The sequence below is a fragment of the Diuraphis noxia genome, unplaced genomic scaffold (genome assembly GCF_037042655.1).
Source record: "Diuraphis noxia isolate RWA-SAM2 unplaced genomic scaffold, SU_Dnox_SAM2 contig0003, whole genome shotgun sequence".
Classification (NCBI taxonomy): domain Eukaryota; kingdom Metazoa; phylum Arthropoda; class Insecta; order Hemiptera; family Aphididae; genus Diuraphis; species Diuraphis noxia.
Window position 1 is genome coordinate 29,946,769 of NW_028301713.1, and position 20,936 is coordinate 29,967,704.

At 30.6% G+C, this 20,936-nt stretch overlaps 1 protein-coding gene across 9 annotated transcripts in view; it reads left to right on the top strand.

Annotated features, from left to right (window-relative positions):
* The window catches only part of LOC107165461 (NAD kinase-like), a 65,023-nt gene that overhangs the window by 41,246 nt on the left and 2,841 nt on the right, over positions 1-20,936 (top strand). For 4 of the 9 annotated variants that reach the window (XM_089222598.1, XM_089222601.1, XM_089222602.1 and 1 more), the window contains exons 2-5: positions 19,120-19,203; positions 19,296-19,425; positions 19,502-19,696; positions 19,762-20,053. In XM_089222598.1, the coding sequence (XP_089078724.1) occupies positions 19,120-19,203; positions 19,296-19,425; positions 19,502-19,696; positions 19,762-20,053 (701 nt within the window). Of the gene's footprint in view, positions 1-721; positions 1,285-18,659; positions 18,979-19,119; positions 19,204-19,295; positions 19,426-19,501; positions 19,697-19,761; positions 20,054-20,936 lie in introns of those variants that run through there. The other 5 variants (XM_089222597.1, XM_089222604.1, XR_016190813.1 and 2 more) reach the window with 4 other exon arrangements.

Sequence of the window (20,936 nt, forward strand, 5' to 3'; positions counted from 1 at the left end):
TATAATAGTAGGTTACTATACCTACGTAAATATACTGTTGAAAATACACCTAATACCTAGTTATAATCTTGAGAAAACATTATCATCATATCGTTATAAATGTGTATTGACATTTTGTATATTTCTATTTTATTTAGCCGATAGTAATGATACTTACGACCGATTCATAATACACACAGATTTATGGTCTGTATTATTATTATACTCGCGGTGGTGTAACTACAACTCTAAGTCGTCGCTGAAATTCGGAATCGAAAGCGTGCGACACCCGTCGAAAGCGTGCGCAATTTTCGGGTGTTATTTATTTTTTATCGCGTCTTGTACTCCCGTTTTCGTCGTCGAAAATTATACATTTATCATATTATTGTTTTTACGATGCAGTTTTGAGCAAATTGTTTACTAGTTTATAAATTACTAGGCACAACTAGCTGAACAGGTAACCTGCAGGTTGTTCAAAACTGCATTTCCAAAACACGCGCCTGTTGTCTGAGTTAAAAAAAGCATCATATTATTATTATTCGTATAATAATGAGTCGCAATATCATTACTTATTATAAAATTATTTTATTGACACGGTTACCTATACACCGACGGCGGCGGCGAGGTGCTTGTGCGACGTACTCGACTGCAACGGTCGGTGGGAGAAGGACAGTTCGCGCCGCACCGAAGTGGGGTGAAGCGGCGCATCGCGAGCCGTCACCACTCACCTTCCGAAGTCGGCACAGCACTACAACAGCAGTGTACAGCTGCAGTCGTCGGCGCGCTTTCTGATTGCGCAAAGGTTCGTCGGGCGCGGTGGTAATCGCAACGTGGTCTGGTTCGAGACATATCCGACGAGCGCGATATCCGTCAGGAAAATAACGCCAGCCGGTAACGGGTTCAAAATATAACATATAATATTTATAGACATTTTCTCGAGAGACGACCACATCCGCGTGACCGATACCGGACGTGTTTTGTCTCGTGTATAATAGTCAACACGTATTCCGCCGCGGCGAAAACCGTCATGAAAGTACAACACGCCGAAGAAACGTTCGGCTCGTCGATCGTACGCTACGGCGGTGGTGCGGCCGACACGTCTGCGGCTATCCGCGTGTCTTGCCGGAGACGCGAAGACGACGGCGAGAACGGGACGTGTCCCGATCGGTCCACGGTGGCAGAAACCGCGGCCACCGCCAAAATCAATCGCAGGGACCCGGCCACGGTCGGCCGTATCGACGACGACTGTAAGAATTGTACGGCCGTGCGCGTCCGCAAACCACGCCGCCGATCCGGATCGTGGCCGTAAGTGCAATTTTGTTCACGGTGACAATAATTTTATTTACGTGCCAATCATAAACAGTGGATCCATCCAAAGGTTTAGGGAAAATAAGATTTAATCGATAGAAATGTTGTGTTTTGGTTTGAGATTTAAAATATTATCCTCCCCTTAATCCGAGACCACATTTGTGTGTGTAATACACTAATACCGTGAATTAATCATGCAATTACGAGTATTAAGACACGTGAAACGGCTAATTTGTGATGGTTATGATATATTATTTTATTTAATAAAACATTTAAGTTTTTTATCAAATACCTACATAAATAGTATATAATACGCTTTGATTTTTTTCTGATAGCTGGACAATCCTTATGTACAGTTTCTCATCAGTTATATATATGGACCAAAAGGTTAAAAACATTGTTTCGAGTTATTTTTGACTTATATAACGTATACGTAATTATTTTGAAATATAAAGGAGGCAACGTACAGCCATACAGGTGAAGACATCCACGGCACGTGCAAGTGTGATGTAGGCACATGAGCTGTACTGAAAAAATGGGCAGTGTAATATAGAAAATGACAAAGCCCTTGGCCGTATCCGAAACTAGACCTTTGGAGCTGTTGTGATGTATACCTAGATAAATTTTGGCTTTTCTGATGCCTTTGTAAATGACCGTCGTATATAGGTATTATTAGTCTCGTTGCACACATGTATATATATATATATAAGGTTTAAAGTCAAGTGTCAGCATCGAGGTCTGTAAATCTAATATTTTCGTGTACATCACTGCTGTGTGTGTGTGTTTTTTTCTTGAATTTTCTATTTAGTACTATGTGTGAAAGTATCTATAAATATGATGTATTATATTCATGCTTATTACGTATATATTAGGGTCCTCAAACGAGTGTTCTCATTGAGGCCTATTATAATTATGTTAGTATAATAAATATGATTAAAATTGAAATGAAAAAAAAGCTAATCATAAAAAGTATAATATAATAAAATAACCGTCCGTAGTATACGGGTAACTTGAGATAATTGTAAGGCTATATTATATATGTTTACAGTCCTATGAAACGATTAAATTAAATTAATGTAATAATGTTGTATATATAGTTTCTAATCAAAATGTAGTTTTTGCGATTTTGTTTCTTACGCGATCCGTCACAGTATTGTAGTATTGCATGTGTTTAAATAGCACTTCATTATTGCGATTTCAAACAACGATTTTTATCTGCTTCGTCCTATAGTTATTATTTTCAGATTTAACGGGTCATGATAGACGAATGTTTCGTAAGAATTAATATCCATTTTGAATAATCTGCAGTTAATCAAGTAAATCAATCCATTATATTTAAATATTTTTTAGTGAGAGTTGTAATAATATTTCAAACGATAATATTTTAATGGTACCTGTACTATGTAATATTATCTTCTGTTTACGAATTGAATAAATAAATAATATTATCAATTATTTTTAAATTTTTAAATTAGACACTTGATTTAAATTCTCAAGTAGGCAGGTATAGTTATTACTTGCTTTTCCGTTGATACGATTTTAGTCGATAACCGTTAAGTCTGCAGACAATTGATCGACTCGCTCGTCGGCCGTCGTTCTCAAGTGATGCGCAGTTGAACGTGACAAATTTGATAATAATTTATTATTATGGCAAATATGCGCCCAACGGGTCGCATACGATTTGAAAACGATTTGCGTACCTGCGCAGTTGGGCTAAAATATACTTATACATAAATACATTGTATAATATGAACATTGGACCTAGGTATACCTAACTCTTGGTACTTACGGTTTCAAGTATATTACATTTGGAACTCATCTCATAACCAAGAATTATTTTATTATATTTTATTGGAACTGCAATAAATAACACTTTCTACCATACACACACACACACATATATATACACGGACCGAGGACACGTTGTTTTAAAATATATTATAAAGAATCGAGTTTTTATTTAATACGTGAAATCTGCCACACTCGTCGTCGTCGTTCGCGACCTGTATTATGATTACCTACCTATATAAAGTTAGTATTTTCATCAATTAGCGTTAAACGAGTATATCATACACACACAATATTATATACGATTTAACATTATAGGCGTGATGCGTGTAGGCTTTAAAAATATTGTATACGGCCAGGCGCGTGATTATAAATGTTTTATTACCTACATCGCTATAGTTACTATAATGTAGGTACTTATAAGTTATAGGTACCAACTCAATAAAGGCGGTTATTGAACAACATAATATTTTAAAACCAACTTTGTATAAATGTATAATATTAAAGGCTGAACAATATACTATATAACTTGGCCCAGCCCTTCATAGTTCATACATATACTATATCTATGGATGATGTACCGCATGGCGCATATTGCAGTTAACTGGAATGAAATATTAAAGGGCGCAGTGGCCTTACAGAATTTTCCTTATTTGTAAAATAATATTTGTTTGTAAGAGAAACAGACACGACTCGACAGCTGGATCGACTTAAAAAGTATATCGCTATACGCACTAGAGCGTACAATTAATACATAACGATGGTTATGATAATTAACGATCGCAATGTTCATAAGTACAAAAAATGTATTTAAAAGTATTATCTCTACAATATTGTGGTCGTTTCTCTGGGCAACAATCACCTTTCGTCTTTTCCACCTTCAATATTTTTCCGGTCGGATAAAATATGTCACCCGGTTAAAAAAACATCGTTCAATTTCCGGGAAATTGTTTTCAATTAAAAAAAATCCTATTCGTTTATAAACACGTTGTCATTTCCCGTTCGAGACGAAACGGACGTAAGTACTTCTACCAGAACCTCGAGAATTTGTGGTTTAACTAAGATTTTAACTTTAGTATATAGTTCAATTATATTATATATTATATAGTCTATCCTATGAAGTTGCGTGATTTATTCAAATTTGATGAATATTGTGTATTTCTACGTCATTCTATCAACAGTTGACATGGTAAATTTTTTTATCAATTTTTTTATTATTAACCATTATAGAGTTCATGTTTCGTCAATCGTAAAATGATGCCAAATTTATTATTTTATTATAAAGCATTGACTATATCGAATAAAGTTTACGCATTATATTATTTTTAATGATAAATTGGCGGTGAGTCATATCTTTTGAACAGAAAGGTTTTAATATTTTAAAATAATTCCAATAATTAATTCATTATTTAGATTTAGTTATTCACATAATTACTATATTAATACAGATGGTAAATCAATGGCATTATATTAATTAAACTCATTATATAATATACACTTGATTAATTAGAAATAAAATTACTATTTGATGTATTTCTATGATACTCATCACCTATTATTAATTCTAAATATTATGTTATTCACCACATTTCGATTACGAAATAAATAAGATTTGATTCTTTAATATTATGATGCTTACTAAAATATAAAAAAGTATTTAATTGATAATGCATTAAATTAATTGTATTTATTGTAAATATGTAGTGGCATAACGTAATAATGCAATTTTTTTGCGTGCTTCAATAACAGATTATTATTTCTATTTTAAAATTAAATAATATACTTTACTAATGTTTATGTTTTTAATAAAGCAATTTAAATAACAGTTTAAAAAGAGAAATCTTCTATAGGTAGATTTTAGATTATAACGCTTAAAAATGTATATACATCATATTATATACATTTTGAATATTTTGATTGTTTTTAAAGAAATTTTAATTAGAAGTATGTCAAGTATGTACCTATATTTGTTAATTTTTTTGACCTGTTGCAATTGCATTGTTATTGCTTTGCTTTATAACAACATTATAATACATTTCCTGGTATTATGAAATTAACAAAACAATGAGGAAAAGGCCATTAAACTAAAATAATAATCAATATTTATAGGTCTAAAATTATCATTAATTCATTTGTATATAGATCTTATGCTGTGGAGAAACGGCAAATAACAATAATTTAGTGGCTAATATATTATATTTACAATTCTAAACGACTAATTTTTTAAGTAGAAAATATGAATGTTCTATGTTTTTGGTGAATAGCTAAAAACGCAGGTTCTACGATTTAATCGCTTATAAATTGCTCTTTCATTAAGTTTAAAAAACTAGGTAAATTAAAAATGTAGATGCTTTTAATACCTATTACGGGCTAGTGGCTACCTCGAAACCCAGCTCTAAACTGACTTAATACTATAATTTTTGTGACGTAGAAAGTTTATGCAATTTTACTTGTGTAATTTATAACTTCTGTTGATTTGACATAAAACTCGCAGGACTTCAAAAGATATTCAATGCAATGTATACAGATTTACTACATACCTACTTAGTACTTAGTACGTAGGTACAACGTGAAACCTATAAATTGGCATTTAAGCATATTATGTAACCTCATTATAACAATATAAGGTCAGAAATTGATTTTAAAAGAACTAAATCAATATATTGGAATAGCGATTTATTTTACATTCATCACAATTAACTGAATTATTGTTAAATATAATATTATTATGTCAAATATCAAGTTTTCTGTTTATAATCATATTAACCATGTTGTAAATAATTCGTTTCATACAAACTTTATAATATTATGAGTATACTTATTACTAACTGCCTTTTATTTACGCGTTTGATGCGTATTTTTTTTTTTTTTTGAAATTTTCATTAACTTAATTTATTTGAAGTATAAATATAACCTATATTAATAACTGACGTAACACCACGGCCATATTCGCTATTTTTTTTTTAAATTTTAACTGTACAATTCTGTAGACACCAGGCAGTTAGTGAACCGTAATTCTTGGAGTACTTTATGATTCCTCATCATAGGCGTGTGCAGACTTAAGTCACATGGTATATGAATAGCTGATAAAATGATGTGTTTTCCAAAAATATAAAAACTCATAAATTAAATATGACCATTGTCTCAAAAATATTTATTATTGCCATTTTGCTGCTAATACAGTTTTTTATTAGAAAATATTAGTTTTTCAATTTGTTTATTTTAGATATTGAATAGCTAAAACGAATTTATATAATGACATGTTTATTGAAAAGGATATAATTTCATGATTTTTGTGACACATTTAAACTGTATTAATTATCATCGAATGCACCTAAATATTTTTATTTTTATTTTTAAACTGTTATGATTCACAAAAAGATCGTTTTGCAGCAGATAATTAAAAATTAAAATACAGTTTTAATTAGCAATATGAATCACATTCACATAATTAGCTTAATGCACGTAATATTATACAATATGGGTCTCTGTCTATTTAATAGTATGAATTATGAATCCATCCATATAAACATTAAACACACCTATTATGATATCAATACCTACATATTATAGATAATCTCTAACTCAATATATGAATTATATTATAATAAATAATAAATACGACCCAAGCCCAACGGAAGTGACCGGTAGTCTGATTCGGATCAAATGTCGTATGATAGCCGGGTATAAATATTGGAATACATAAATACTATACATATAACGGGAAATTATTTATTCAGAGCGACAAGGTTAAAATGTCCGGCAAATTGTATTAGAGAAAATTTGAAAATTACATTCCTGCACCAATACACGCGCACGCACGCACACACACATACGCTTTTACACACACAAATACTATGATTCGTATAATGTAATACTATAGCTATAGTGTAACTGTATAATTATTGTTGTTTTTCGATCAGATTCGACATGCAATTTACCTTCGAATTCAAATAACTATAAAACAGTTAAATATTCATATTGAAAAAAAACGCTGTCTATGTCAAGGTCATAGCATAATATATTATGTTTTGGACGGTCTACATTCATTATTTAATGTAATAAATCCAGAATGTGACCATCAAAATACTAAATAGTTCAAATTCCCTTGTAAAAATAAAAACTCGGCTGGTTTTATGCGCACATACCGTTCGTGTATATGGTAAATACTAAATACCTAGGTACTGGGGTGGTTAGATAAACTGTATAATCCCTCACCCCGAATATATACATATTATATTTGAAATATTGATCAAATGGTATGAAATTTTAGACTGCGATTTCAGTGGCGTACACAGTGTTAGTTCACGGGGGGTTAACATAAGTATAATAAAATCAACTGCAATTATTTAGAACAATTTAAACGTTACATTCGACATTCAATTATATAAATCATAATACCTTCATTTTTACGGAGGAAGGGGGGGACTAAATACCACTCCCCTCCCATCATCGATACACCACTCTATGGTTAAGCACCAATAATTTTTCGACGAATTCACCGATATCGTATAATATAATATCAGTTCATTCAGAATATGGCTAAGCACGTTCGTCGCAGTGCAGAAGAGGGGTAAAGATAAAGTAGACTCGCACTCGTATCATATATTATATAGTAATAACCTCATAAGCATAACACTCATGAGGTCATATCACCTACAAGTGTACAATGTGTACAAATAATAATAGTGTGTTCGTATAAAATGATATATGCTTTTGCTTTGTTTTAGTTGTTATCGTATTGTAAACATATAAACTCATTGGTAAAGCATGATGGTAGGTAGGTTTTCTAGATTACTATCGCGTAAAATATATCAATAATGGCTCTTGGAGTCGGAAGTAGAGGGGCCAATTTTTATATTAGATAATGCTCAATCGATTATTATAGTGCAATTTATTTTAGTAAATTTCAGTAAATGTGGTCATAATAACACTGCAAGATTAACTGAACAAATTGCTGGCTACGTGCCAACGAGTGCCAACAAACCCCGGTGGCCTGGGTGTATTTATAATTTTTTTATAATATGCAGGAGACCTTCTTTTGAAAGTATATAATAGTCTTAAAAAAAAAAAATTGTTCAATAACAGTATTTAAATTATTTTTTGGTGAAAATTCATGAGTTATAAATCAAACTACAAAATAACTAATAAACAACACAATACAGGTAGAACAGACTACAGATTATTAATCTAAAATGTACTATCATGCATTATATGAAAATTAATCAGACAAATATTTTTGAGCAGAATAGCTAACAAATCAACGATTTGATTACGAATACCTATAGGTATTAGAACAGATAATGCACGTTTCAGAATTTTATATATTTTCATGCGAAGCGCAGCATCGATTTTAGTATACAATAATACTGTATAAGGTTAGGTATATATTATATACTATATAATAAGTAAATTTTTACAAAGAATCACATTAATAATTACCTATTATCATACTGTTGTAATAAATCATACCTTTCATCATATTTTATAAAATCAAGTCTAATTTTCTATTAATTATCATAATGTCACTATTAAATCATTAGTGATAAATTTTGTTACACACACCATGACCCGCTGCCGCGTTTATCTCAGCGTTTATGTGATCTTATAATAATAAATAATTTAATGTTATTTGTTACAATCTATAATAATTGAACAAATAATTTCTAAAACTAAATACTTATCGATCCTTAGTCATGTAAAATGTCAATAGAAAAAAAATTATTCCCTATTGAAAAAAAATCCCCGTCATCATCCTTTCCAAGTTTCAACTGTCGACCACAACCGTATAGGTCACGCCGGTCACGGCTTACCAAGACTGTAGTTATAATATAATATGACTACCTTATATGATAATATTGATTTTCGATCTGCACAATATAATATTAGGTTATAATGATCGGCTCGCGTGAACTGATGATCGGCTGACGACGAAAACGATTCTCTGCGTTTGTATATATTATACTCATCGTCGTCATTGCGACATTGCGATAGCCACAATGTTATCGTGTACAACGTCCAATATTGCAGACGTATAAGGGTCCAGGAGTGTGTTTTTTTTTTTTTATTTAAATTAAAAAACTGTATTGTTTGCCGTTTGCGCGTTATTTGTACGAAATGTGTGAAATCAAGCTAAGTGCATGTAATATACAATAATAGCTATACATGGTTAGATTATATATACTTCATGTATATACATCGTACCTATATCATTTAATATTTATTTGTCAGAGTGAAGTCGAGGTCATCGCTCACAATCGTCACGAAAATCGGGGCAAAGGCGATTTGTAGATTTATTTTTTTATTTTTTTTTCGTTTTTAATCTTTTCGTCACATCGACGACAGTGTGTTCTCTACATATATTATAATTTTTTAACGTACACATATATGTATACTGTGCATACTTGTGAAGAATAAGAATGTCTGTATATACCAATAGAACATGGCGCTTTGAATATCGAGTATACAGGCGGGTATCCACAATAATGCAGTTTATCCTCGTGCACACCCACCAGCAACCAATTTACTGTCTGTATACGTATTTCATATTAAACTCCTGTAATCACGTCTTACCGAGACTTTAAAACATACCTAAGTAATTACGTAATTGGTTGAATAATTTACGGAAATATTAGTGATAATTTCACTTTTTAATTATAATATGCTAATAATTGTAAGTGTACTAGATATATTTTATCTCTATAACAGAGTTATTTTATTTTCCAAAATCATACATTTCAAAAATATTTTATGGAATAAAAGTCATTGACGGTGGAACACAAATATCACGAAACACCTTGCAGCAGCTTAATATATAATAGGTAATATTAATATGTTGCACATATCATGCAAAACAATTTAAATACGTAAATAATTTTAATACGTATACCTAAAAGGTAACTAATTATTACCTGTATGGTGAATGGTATTATAATTTATAATATAATCTTATAATTTAATAATCGGCGACTTATGCCGATCTTGATGTACGTTTCCCCTTTAATAACGAGTTAACAAAAATTCTGATTTATACATAATATGGAATTCTCAAATGTATTTAAAATTTTAAAGACTATAATTTCATGGCATTACTAATTTCTTTTTTTTTCAAAAGAAAATCATCCTTTTTTCCCGTAAATTTTTAAGTAGAGTACTTTTCTGAGATTTTGATGTATATATACAATATCTAAATAAAAATTTAAACAATCTGCAGTTTTGACTTATTATTTAATTTTGTGTAAGTACTAAGGATGATAGCAGTTTGAAAGATTAAAAACTATTACCTATAGCAATTTGAAAATAATCTATCTATATACTAATTAGTACTTATCAATTTAGTAGAATTTTATAATTTGTTAAAATTTTATGAATTTTATAACTTAATGGTAATAAGAATTATATTTAATATTACATCTATTTCTTATGTTTCTAAAACCATTTGGATATTTCAATGCTTAGTATATGTATAATTAAATGCATTTTAAATTGTAATAATATAGGTTAGGCTAGAAATCACTCGTTTGCATTTTGATTTAGATTTAATATCAATAAAATCAAATAGATTTAAAACTTTTAAAAATCATAATTTTAATATATTCATTTTTTAAGAGGACTAAGGAGTGAACATGCTGCTTGTTAGGTGAATCACTCTGTATAAAGTATACTGTATATATGCTTCACATTACCTAATACAGAGAATCTCGACATGTTTACTGAAACAGTAGTGTCTGTGATCTTGTACATACACGCCCGACACATCTAACCGTTTCCGGCGTTTCTTATACCTAATTTTAAAATATATTGGTATACCTATAACTATTTGTGAACTAAGCTTAAAAGAATGGAAATTAGAGATTTAAATTATAAAATATGTATACCGATGAGTTCATTATACATTTTAATAACGGTTATCATTCTTGTCTATATTAAAATAGGAAGGTAATGATTTAAAAGTTTATTATAGGAAAAAATTGACGTTCGACCGAGACAAATTATATACAACGTTGAGGCATACATTTACCTGTACGGCTGTACATTGTTAATTTATACTCTTATGTTTATGTACCTATATTATACATTTTGTACTTAAAGTAGTGGAGTTTCAAATACTGAAATAAACGATGAGACATGCGAGGTCGTTGAGGTAACTCGTATACTTCATTAATATGTTAAGACTTGAGATAGAAGAAAGTAAATTTTGGATTTCATCGAAAAAAAAATGTATACCTTGATGTCTATATTAATATGATTATAACCGCGTATAATATCGTGTATAATTTTCGAAGAATTGTGAAATTTAATTGTCTGAAACTGTTTGAAATGATATAATAATTGCTATTGACAAATGTACTATATATAATATATAATATCATATACATTATTCTAACTATAGTGATATACAGCCATCAGGTATGTATATAATTATATATTGACGGCCGTTGGTTATTAGTTATTACGCACATTTTTATTCATCGTCATGAAATATATTATTGTTATTATACCTCTTACACTCCCGTTACATAAAAAACGTATTTCAAACATAATATTATATTATCAAAGGCATTTAACTTGTGCAGTGCACACGTCTACCGAGCGTGCGTGTTATTTCACGTAACTTCAAACTAATATTGCAGTTGACTTCAGTATTATTTTAATTAATCGATGAGACCGCAACTCAATCCGTGCTACCTCATATCTTCATTAATATCAGAAGAAACCCGACTAATAAGACTTTATAAGTTGATGCATCTGTCATTTTCCACTCCTTCCCCCACTCCAATTATAGTAAGTAAGTACAGGATTGAAAACTCGGTTTACTTTATAATAATATTTTGATATAAAAATGTAAAATCATTATTAAGTGTTATTAATTATTATTCTCAGTATACATACCTATAAATAATGTAATAACTTAGTAACTATTATTCGTTCGAATTTTAATTTAGATTTATTATATGCATCAGAGTATTCAAAAAACTGTGCCTTAACAATTTTCAGTAAAAATTATGGTTCTCATTTGAAACGTAGAAGTTTGCATTACGCAGGACATTCCTTAAATGGTATAGTAATTATTGGTAAATTACCTTTTATTTAATATTCTGTACCTACCACCTAACCCTGTAATCATTATACTTTATTAATGATAATTCATATTTGTTACATATTAATATAAATATATAATAGTGTGTAATATGTATTATTGTGGTTGGTGTCAGCGCCGCAACTATACCATTTTGGGCCCGTGTGAAAATAAATGAATGGGCCCTCACCCTCGTCCTCTTGAAAATTGAAAAATTAACCTATTGACTATTATAAAATTAATTTTTCCAAATTTGTAAACATACTTTGGAATTTTGAGTTATTACTCAATACTCAATACTCCTTCGCGTGACGCGCTTTAATCAATTGCAACCAAACTACCAAACTATTTTTAATTTCGGTTATTCAGGCTGCATAAGAAACGTTAATGTATACGATAATGTTGTGTACAAAACAAAACCGATCTATTGCTCAATCTGTATTAATAATTATTATTATAACAAAATAGTTTTATTTTATTTCTTTCTATATATTTTTTAATTTTTATCATTGGGCCCCCATTATGGGTTGGGGCCCTGGGCCCGTGTGTTTGACACACGCAATACACCCGGTTATTGCGGCACTGGTTGGTGTTCACTCCCGATTGCTAATGAACGAAAAAAACAAATAATGCTTTCAATGAATATTACAGACCTTGACATTGTGAGATGTGTGTCGTGTACTCGTTACTCGTGTATGTGACATACACGTGTGTGCGTGCAGTGTTATTATATAAACCGCGTGTACGTTGACCTTGTGTGTGCAGCAGACAAATGGTCCACCACGACGTGCGTTTAGCGTGATTATGTGTTTAAGAGACGCAGTAATATACAAGACGATTATTACCCCTCTCTGGTCTTATGGTATCCAAATTTGGGGTCAAGCAAAACCATCCAATATAAAACCTATACATGCCTTCCAATCCATATGTCTCGTACAAATAACCGGAGCCCCTTATCGTATATGACCAACGCAAAACTATTGACAAATCCTGCAAACTTACTTGAATTATTTTTGTATATACCTAGAATTATTGTGTTTAGTATTATATAGTACAATTATTGTAGTATACCAACATAATTAAAGTGAAATTAGTTTAATTTATATTACTTTTTCTTTTGCAATTCGAGCAAATAATCAGAATTGTTATTCTATAAGTTTGCATAAGTTAGTTTTTTAGATCAAAGATGTTAGAAAGTTAGGTCAAGTAAAACACTCAATTAATATATTTGTAGAAATTGAAAAGGAGACTACCTATTTTTTTTTTTTTGAGATTGGCATTCTTTTTTCGGCAGAGATTTATTATAAAAACTTATATAGGTACTTATGTAGTTATGTAGGTACGTGAAACGGGCTTCAATCAGGTAATTAACGCAAACCTATATTTAAGGACGAAATCACCATTGTTATAAATTTAATGTTAATTTATGCGACACATTTCCGTTAAATTTAACCACACCATGAAATTGTCATTAAAATAAGAATACATCTTCCACACAAAACCGTTATGGATACATTTAACACAACCACGAAACGTTCTTGATCTTAAACTTCCTACTTCAAAAAACTTCAAGTACAACAGAATAATTTTTGTGTGGTTGATTTTTTTTTTTAAATAACCATCAAAATTATACAATTATATTATTTATCAAGGCCAACATTAAAATTAATAATACTATAAAAAAAAAACAAGAATCAAATATATTTAATAAATTCAATATTGTATGCAAAAACTAAAACGCTGATATAATCAATAACCATACTTATGCATTTTATTTTTAAATTTATAAGTATAAATGTTTTATCTGTGTCAAATAATATATAATTATAATAGGTAGTTACAAAATTAAAATTATTTCAAACTCTATAAAATAAATAAAAATACTTTTATATATATATTTATTGATCAAATAAAACCCGGCAGCTACATGGCCATTAGTTATAATAAATAATTATGGTAGGTATACAAAATTTAAGATTTTAACAATATTTTTTTTCTCAAGAGATATTTGGCGTGAGAGTATAGTTTCTTAGTATTTATATAAAAGGAAAAAAACAAAAACAAAAAAGGAGGAAAACAATTGTAAATTATTAAATTAAGTTATAGAGGCCTGTTGACTTCAAAAAAACTCTCATTTTATTGTTCTCCACAGCCTTGGATCCCAATGCGATGTCTTTTATATTTTATTCACCCCCGATTGGTATTATACAATATATCATCAACACCTTTACTTTCTTTGCACGATATACCTACACATACAATAGTCACATATCACTTGACATCGAAATACAACTAATATAAGTAATGTGAAACAAATAAATTCAGATGATAAGTAAGGGTAACTTTTTTTGTCTTGTTCCTGAATCCTGATTAGTGGGCCGAAAGCCATTTTCCTCCAAAAACGAGATACCGTTTTTCTCCACTGTCCATTTTCCTCCAAAAAAAAAAAAATAATAATAACTTTGACTATTTTCCTCCACTTTCCATTTTCCTCAGATAAATAAAATAATAAAATCGTCATTCGTTATCTGAATGTTAAATTAAAAAAAAAGAACAAATCAAATATTTAAATTTTAAAGTATAATTATAATATAATAATACACCGTACGCGCTGAACTTGGCAGGTGGCTAAAAAGAGAATTAATATAATAAAAAAGTACTCACGTCGATAAAAATGCATCGATTAGTGATTACCATTTGGCATTTACCGACCACATTTTACAGTACAATTTATGTAAGAAGTGCGATTGTTCAGAAACTATTATTATGTTTAGTAGAACAGGTAAAATCATTGATTTTATATTTAACAATTTATACGCAATTATAATGTTTATAAATATATATACTTTATTACTTTATACTGACATAATATTATATATAGTGACTTACCATGTTTGTCCTGCTGTCATGTGAATAACATTTTCCATTTAATTTTTTTTTAAATATAAATGTGGACAGTATTATTATTTATTACAACTGTATTAGATAGCCACACAGTGTTTGTAATTTATAGTACTTTAATTTTTGTTTACTTATAAACTTAAAAGTCAAAATAAAGAATTTCGTTTGTAATATATATATATATGTATAATATACAACTAAACAAGTAGTAGACAACTGAACTTTAAAATTTAAATAGGTAGGTATTAGGAACTTTAGGTGAGCACCTTATGCAATACTAAATTCGTTTAGCGTATTACGAAATATACATTTTAATAAGATGGAAGTTTTTTCAACATAATTTTGATAAAAATTGTTATTTGATTATGTTTATATAAAAAAGGATAAGTATTATAATTAGGTTACTAGTCAACTGTACTAATTACAAACTACCCATGTTAAAATTATGTTCATTTGATAAATAAATAAATATATATATATAATATGGTGTACGATTGTGTTTTTATAAGGTTATGTATATATTATAGATAAAACCATAAAACCAGTCACGTATCCAGGGGGGGGGGTCCATGGGGTCTGGACCCCCCCCCCCCCCCCCCCCCGAAATTTTTGTGCACTGGCACATAAAATCATTAGGGCTTAATAGCAATAGGTTTTATATATCAATTAAGTATAAAAATTGTACTAACAATTTATTTCGCCCCCCCTCCCAAAAAAAAATAAAATCCTGGCTACGTGCCTGCATAAAACATTAATTTTTTTAAAATTTATTAGACTAGTTAAATACTATAGTAAAACATTAATTAAGTATCACTGTAGCTGCTAAGTTACAACCAGTTTATAATTATTAAACTATGAATATAGAATTAACACACATATTTTGTTTGATTTTTTTAGTTTTATCAAATAAAATTATGCTCACTCACTGCTCTTTTTTCATAAGTTATAGCTAAGTTCGATATAACTATTTCTGTTATATGGCTTTGAAATTACTACATTACCGTTTATCGATAATTCAACTCAATACGAATACTTACTACTTATAGTTTAATAAATATAATACAGTAAAACCACTCTATAACGGACCCTCAATTAAACGGAAAATGTCAATAATCCCAGTGCAAATAATATATGCAATTTCTACCTCTCTATGACGGAAAACTCTTTATAACGGAAAAATGTTTAGTCCCGTGTGATTCCGTTATAGAGAGGTTTCCCTGTATAAAGTTTTTATATTAACTATTAAAGTACCTTGCAACAGTTCTAGCTTTCTAAGATTCTTTGCATGAATTTAATGAATTTAAAATCGATAATACTAAAATCTTTTTAGTGATGTTGTTTAGAACAATACATTTTCATCGCAGTTTTTCTATGGATACTTCTTTCAACTTAAAAATTCTATGTTAATTTTGAACCTTTCAATGGGGAGTTGTTTGATTTCTGTAGAAGTCTACCAACAATTTGATAGCATAAGTTTTTAACTAAATCAGTAAAACCTATATATACGAGTATATATTATGAATTCCAATAATGAGTTATTTTTGTTACAATAAATTCACAAAATAATAAGAATTTTGTATGTGAAAAAAATCTCCTATACACTGTGATAACTAAAATAAGGTTATTCTAGTTAATTATCAAATGTATAATATACATAAGTTGAACAAGGAGTGAAGTAACTAGCAAAACCCTGCATCTGTTTCTTATTGTTTCAGATTTGATAGATTTAAATTTAACATTTAATTATTACATATTATATATAGGTATATAAATTCATAAAATGTGGTGTACTTACCTAAGCTACATAATATATTATAATATGTGATAATAATAATATATAGCTATTATTACCTAGGTGCTTACTGCTTATAGATTAATATGCGCCAATGAACTATATACCCTTGTACACGCATATTATGTATAATGTAGTTAATATGTAAGAAGAAAATACAATTTATGCTGTTATAGCTACCTATTGGTAGGCACTTGACTTTGATATAAATTATAATAGTATTATTATGTAAATATCGGTAACTAGTACCTACACATTTGTTTTATACGGAATTTTAAATACATTTCAATATTTAAATTCAATTTAATTGTAGTACGTGTTGACATTTGCATTAAAACTTGCTGGGTCACATATTTCGAGGACATCACAATCATCTCGACATTGTTGCATTTGAGGACGGAAAATTAATTTAGAAGGTTATATATTAAACATAGGCGTGCGCAGACGTTGACCGCAGGGGGGGCCCTTAAAAAGGTCCGAACTAAAGATTCTTGTGTGATGATAATTGATTAATTAATAAAATAATAACTTAATCACACTTATATTTTATGTATACTATATTAGATTATAACTAGCTTTACTTTTTTTTTTTGTAAAATCTAAAAATGTTCGCTGTCTAGTATAATATACATTTCTATGCATTTATTAAAGAAAAAGCCAGAGGCCGCCCCCCCCCCCCCTGTGCGCACGCCTATGATATTAAATAAAAACTAGTGCAATAGTCAATAATAGTATAATACACTACAGTTATAGCAGTTATAGAGGGTAGTAAGTATAATGTATAAATGTATACATATAATACGATAATACCTACGTTCATGGGTAGCTGTTACTCTATTAGTGGGTACTTAGTAGTACTTAGGTACATAAGATTGTATTATAGGTACTATTGCGTTTGTTGCTAAATTGATTTCTTCAATTAAATATTATATTACACATATTATTATGTATCCCGTAGACGTAAAAATGAGATTAAGAATCCTTGGTGATCCCTTAACACTTAAGGATCCCACAAAATCCACCTTGCAGCTATTGATTTATCATAAAATATTCTTACTGCACATGCAAAAATAATACAATAGATACTTCATTGAAAAAATAATTTCAGAAGTGGTAAAATATAATATTTAGTTCAGTACCAGCAGGGCACTCCAAACAGTTCAAACCTCTCCCTCCCACTAATTCTATTAATCATACACTCACGATAATATTATAATTATTATTATTGTGTATATAATTTTGCTAGCAATAATATGCGGTCCTAACGGCCCTCACAGCCAAAGCTAAATTTACAATTAAAAAATAATAATTTTGTCAGCCATTCGGTATTATAGTTACCTATAATTATTTTAATTTTAGACATTTGTTGTTATTAAACTTTTCTATTATTATGTAACATATTAAAAAGAAAAAAAATGTATCTTATCTTAATGGCCACGGTGCCGAGGGTTATTTCTATAATAGAAAAGAAAAAAATTATTTTAATAAAATATAATATTATTATCGCGTGGCCCGTACGCGAACATCGCCGTGTGTCACCGCTCCTTCCCGTCTGTCATTCTGTCGTAGTGTCGTACTAACTGTCGTCCAGCCTGGTGCGGTCTGCGTCTGCCGACGATCAGTGCAGCGTGCTCTAGCGACTAACAAAAACTTAAGTCCCACATGAGTATTGACTATTGAGTACGCGATACGACGTTGACGATTTTAGTTGTAGACAACTTACATTACGACCGCGGCACAAGCGCACCCACACGGCCACGTTGATAACGATAGTACATCGTTACAATGTGATCATCGGTTCGGCTACAACAACAACAAAAGCTTGTGCTTATCAGTTATCACTATTTCGTTTTTATTTTCACTGATGAATTTCAAGAATTTTCCCGATTTCCTTTTGACAATTCCTAATTGTTCACTGTTGCGGTTACGTGGGTCTCGTTCGCCAGTTTAGTTTCCCCGAGTGGTTAATACCGAAAACCCATAGACCACCCGGCCCGTCGTCGTCGTTTTAAAACCCCATCGTTTCTCCGGCGGTGTGTGTGTCCGACATGTACGTCAAACGGAATCTTTAACGCACCGCTATAGTCATGAACGAAGTGAAGAGATCGGTCGTCGTGGACGACATTGACCCGTAAGCGTACCCACCCTCAGAACTGTGTAAAATATCTTTCATATGTGGCCCGACGATTCGTCCGTCCGTCCTTCCGTTCGTTCTGTCCGTCTATGTTTTCTCAGCGCTTCGTTTACTGACCGACACTATTTTTTCTTTCAGGAGAACGCGGTCGCTGAACGCCCCCAGCCCGGTCCAACAGTTTGGACCATGTGGCCGTATCATGGAAACCTCAGCGTTGATCACGTAAGTTGGTTATTCCACAGATCATATAACTGCGATTGTATGGTTTTTTGTCATTGTTGTTGTGTATTTAAACTTATTTGCTATTTGTCCAGGAAAACTCAAGATCCGGCCAGTCAACGTTTGACGTGGTCCAAAAATCCTCTGTCGGTGTTGGTGATAAAAAAAGTTAGAGATATGTCTGTTTTACCACCATTCATAGAACTCGTCAGATGGCTGATACAGGTACGAATATCTATAATCGGTTATTCTGATAAAGGAAATTGCCATTATTTATTCAAAATATTCTATTTGACCCTAGGAAAAAAGCATGATAGTATTTGTGGAACATTCTGTGATGGAAGACACAATGCTCTCTAGTAACTCTGGCTTCATGGAAATACGAGAAAAATTAAACTCTTTCCAAGATAGCAAAGATGATCTAACAGACAAAATAGATTTTATTATTTGCTTAGGTGGAGACGGTACTCTCCTTTACGCTAGTCTTTTGTTTCAGGTAATTTAAAAATTAATATCTCTTCAACATTGTTTATCGAGCTAATGTTCTTATTTTTCTTTTAGCAATCAGTACCACCAGTTATGGCGTTCCACTTGGGCTCACTTGGTTTCTTGACGCCTTTTAAGTTTGACAATTTCCAACAGCAAGTGACCAATGTACTTGAAGGACATGCTGCATTAACGTTACGTAGTAGACTTAGGTGTATAATTGTTAGGAAGAATGAAGACAAAGAAAAGCCTCAGCCAAATTTATTAGTACTTAATGAAGTGGTTATTGACCGCGGACCATCACCATACCTTTCAAACATTGACTTGTTTTTAGACGGAAAATACATAACATCTGTTCAAGGAGATGGTAATAAATATATTTTTTATTAAATAAAATACTCGATCAGTGTTTCCTTAATTCCTTATATTTCATTATTAAATAGTGTCAAATTCATAAGTTATATTATTTAGTTATTAAAGTTTATCAACATTTACATTGTTATACCATCACAACTACTTATCAAATGATGTGTGGGTAAAAAATGAAAAACTAAAATGTTGAGATATATACTTTGGTTTTAATAATGAAACGTACTTGGTAGCCAACTCGTGTACAAGTACATACAAATGGTTTACTCAGTAGGGGATGCAAACTGGGGTTGAATTGGGGGAGGACGCAGAGGGACTGAGCTACTCTTCATTTTTCTTTAAATTATAGCGTACCCCTTTATTATATTCATCAAGGAATAGGGTTACTATTAAATTAATTTGCTTAATTATTCAACTTCATTTAGAGTCCACCTTTATTTTTGTTTTCCAATTCAACTGGATGCAAATGGGTGTTGATTAACTGCCATCTGACAAAAATAAATGTGGTTGAGTATGTTTCTTAAACCGCATCCATACCTAGGGTATATTTGTCAGGAATATATGTTTCCAACAACCTAGACTTGCATGTGGTTTCAAGTTAAATAAAGTATAGGTATAACAATTGTGAATTACTATTGTAGTACATTATAAGAAAAATAAAATAACAATGTTTTATGTAATAAAATCTTAAAATGTATATTAATTAAAATTTGTCTAGGCATTTTTTTCACATAAACCATGCTATTTGAAATAGGTAATTTTTACTAATACTAATGGTAAACTAATTTTGGATAATTCCCACTGACAGTACTCTTTAAAATTTATTTTTCTTGTGTAATAGAAGTTTAATTACTTGAAACTAAAGAAATCAAGATTTTAAT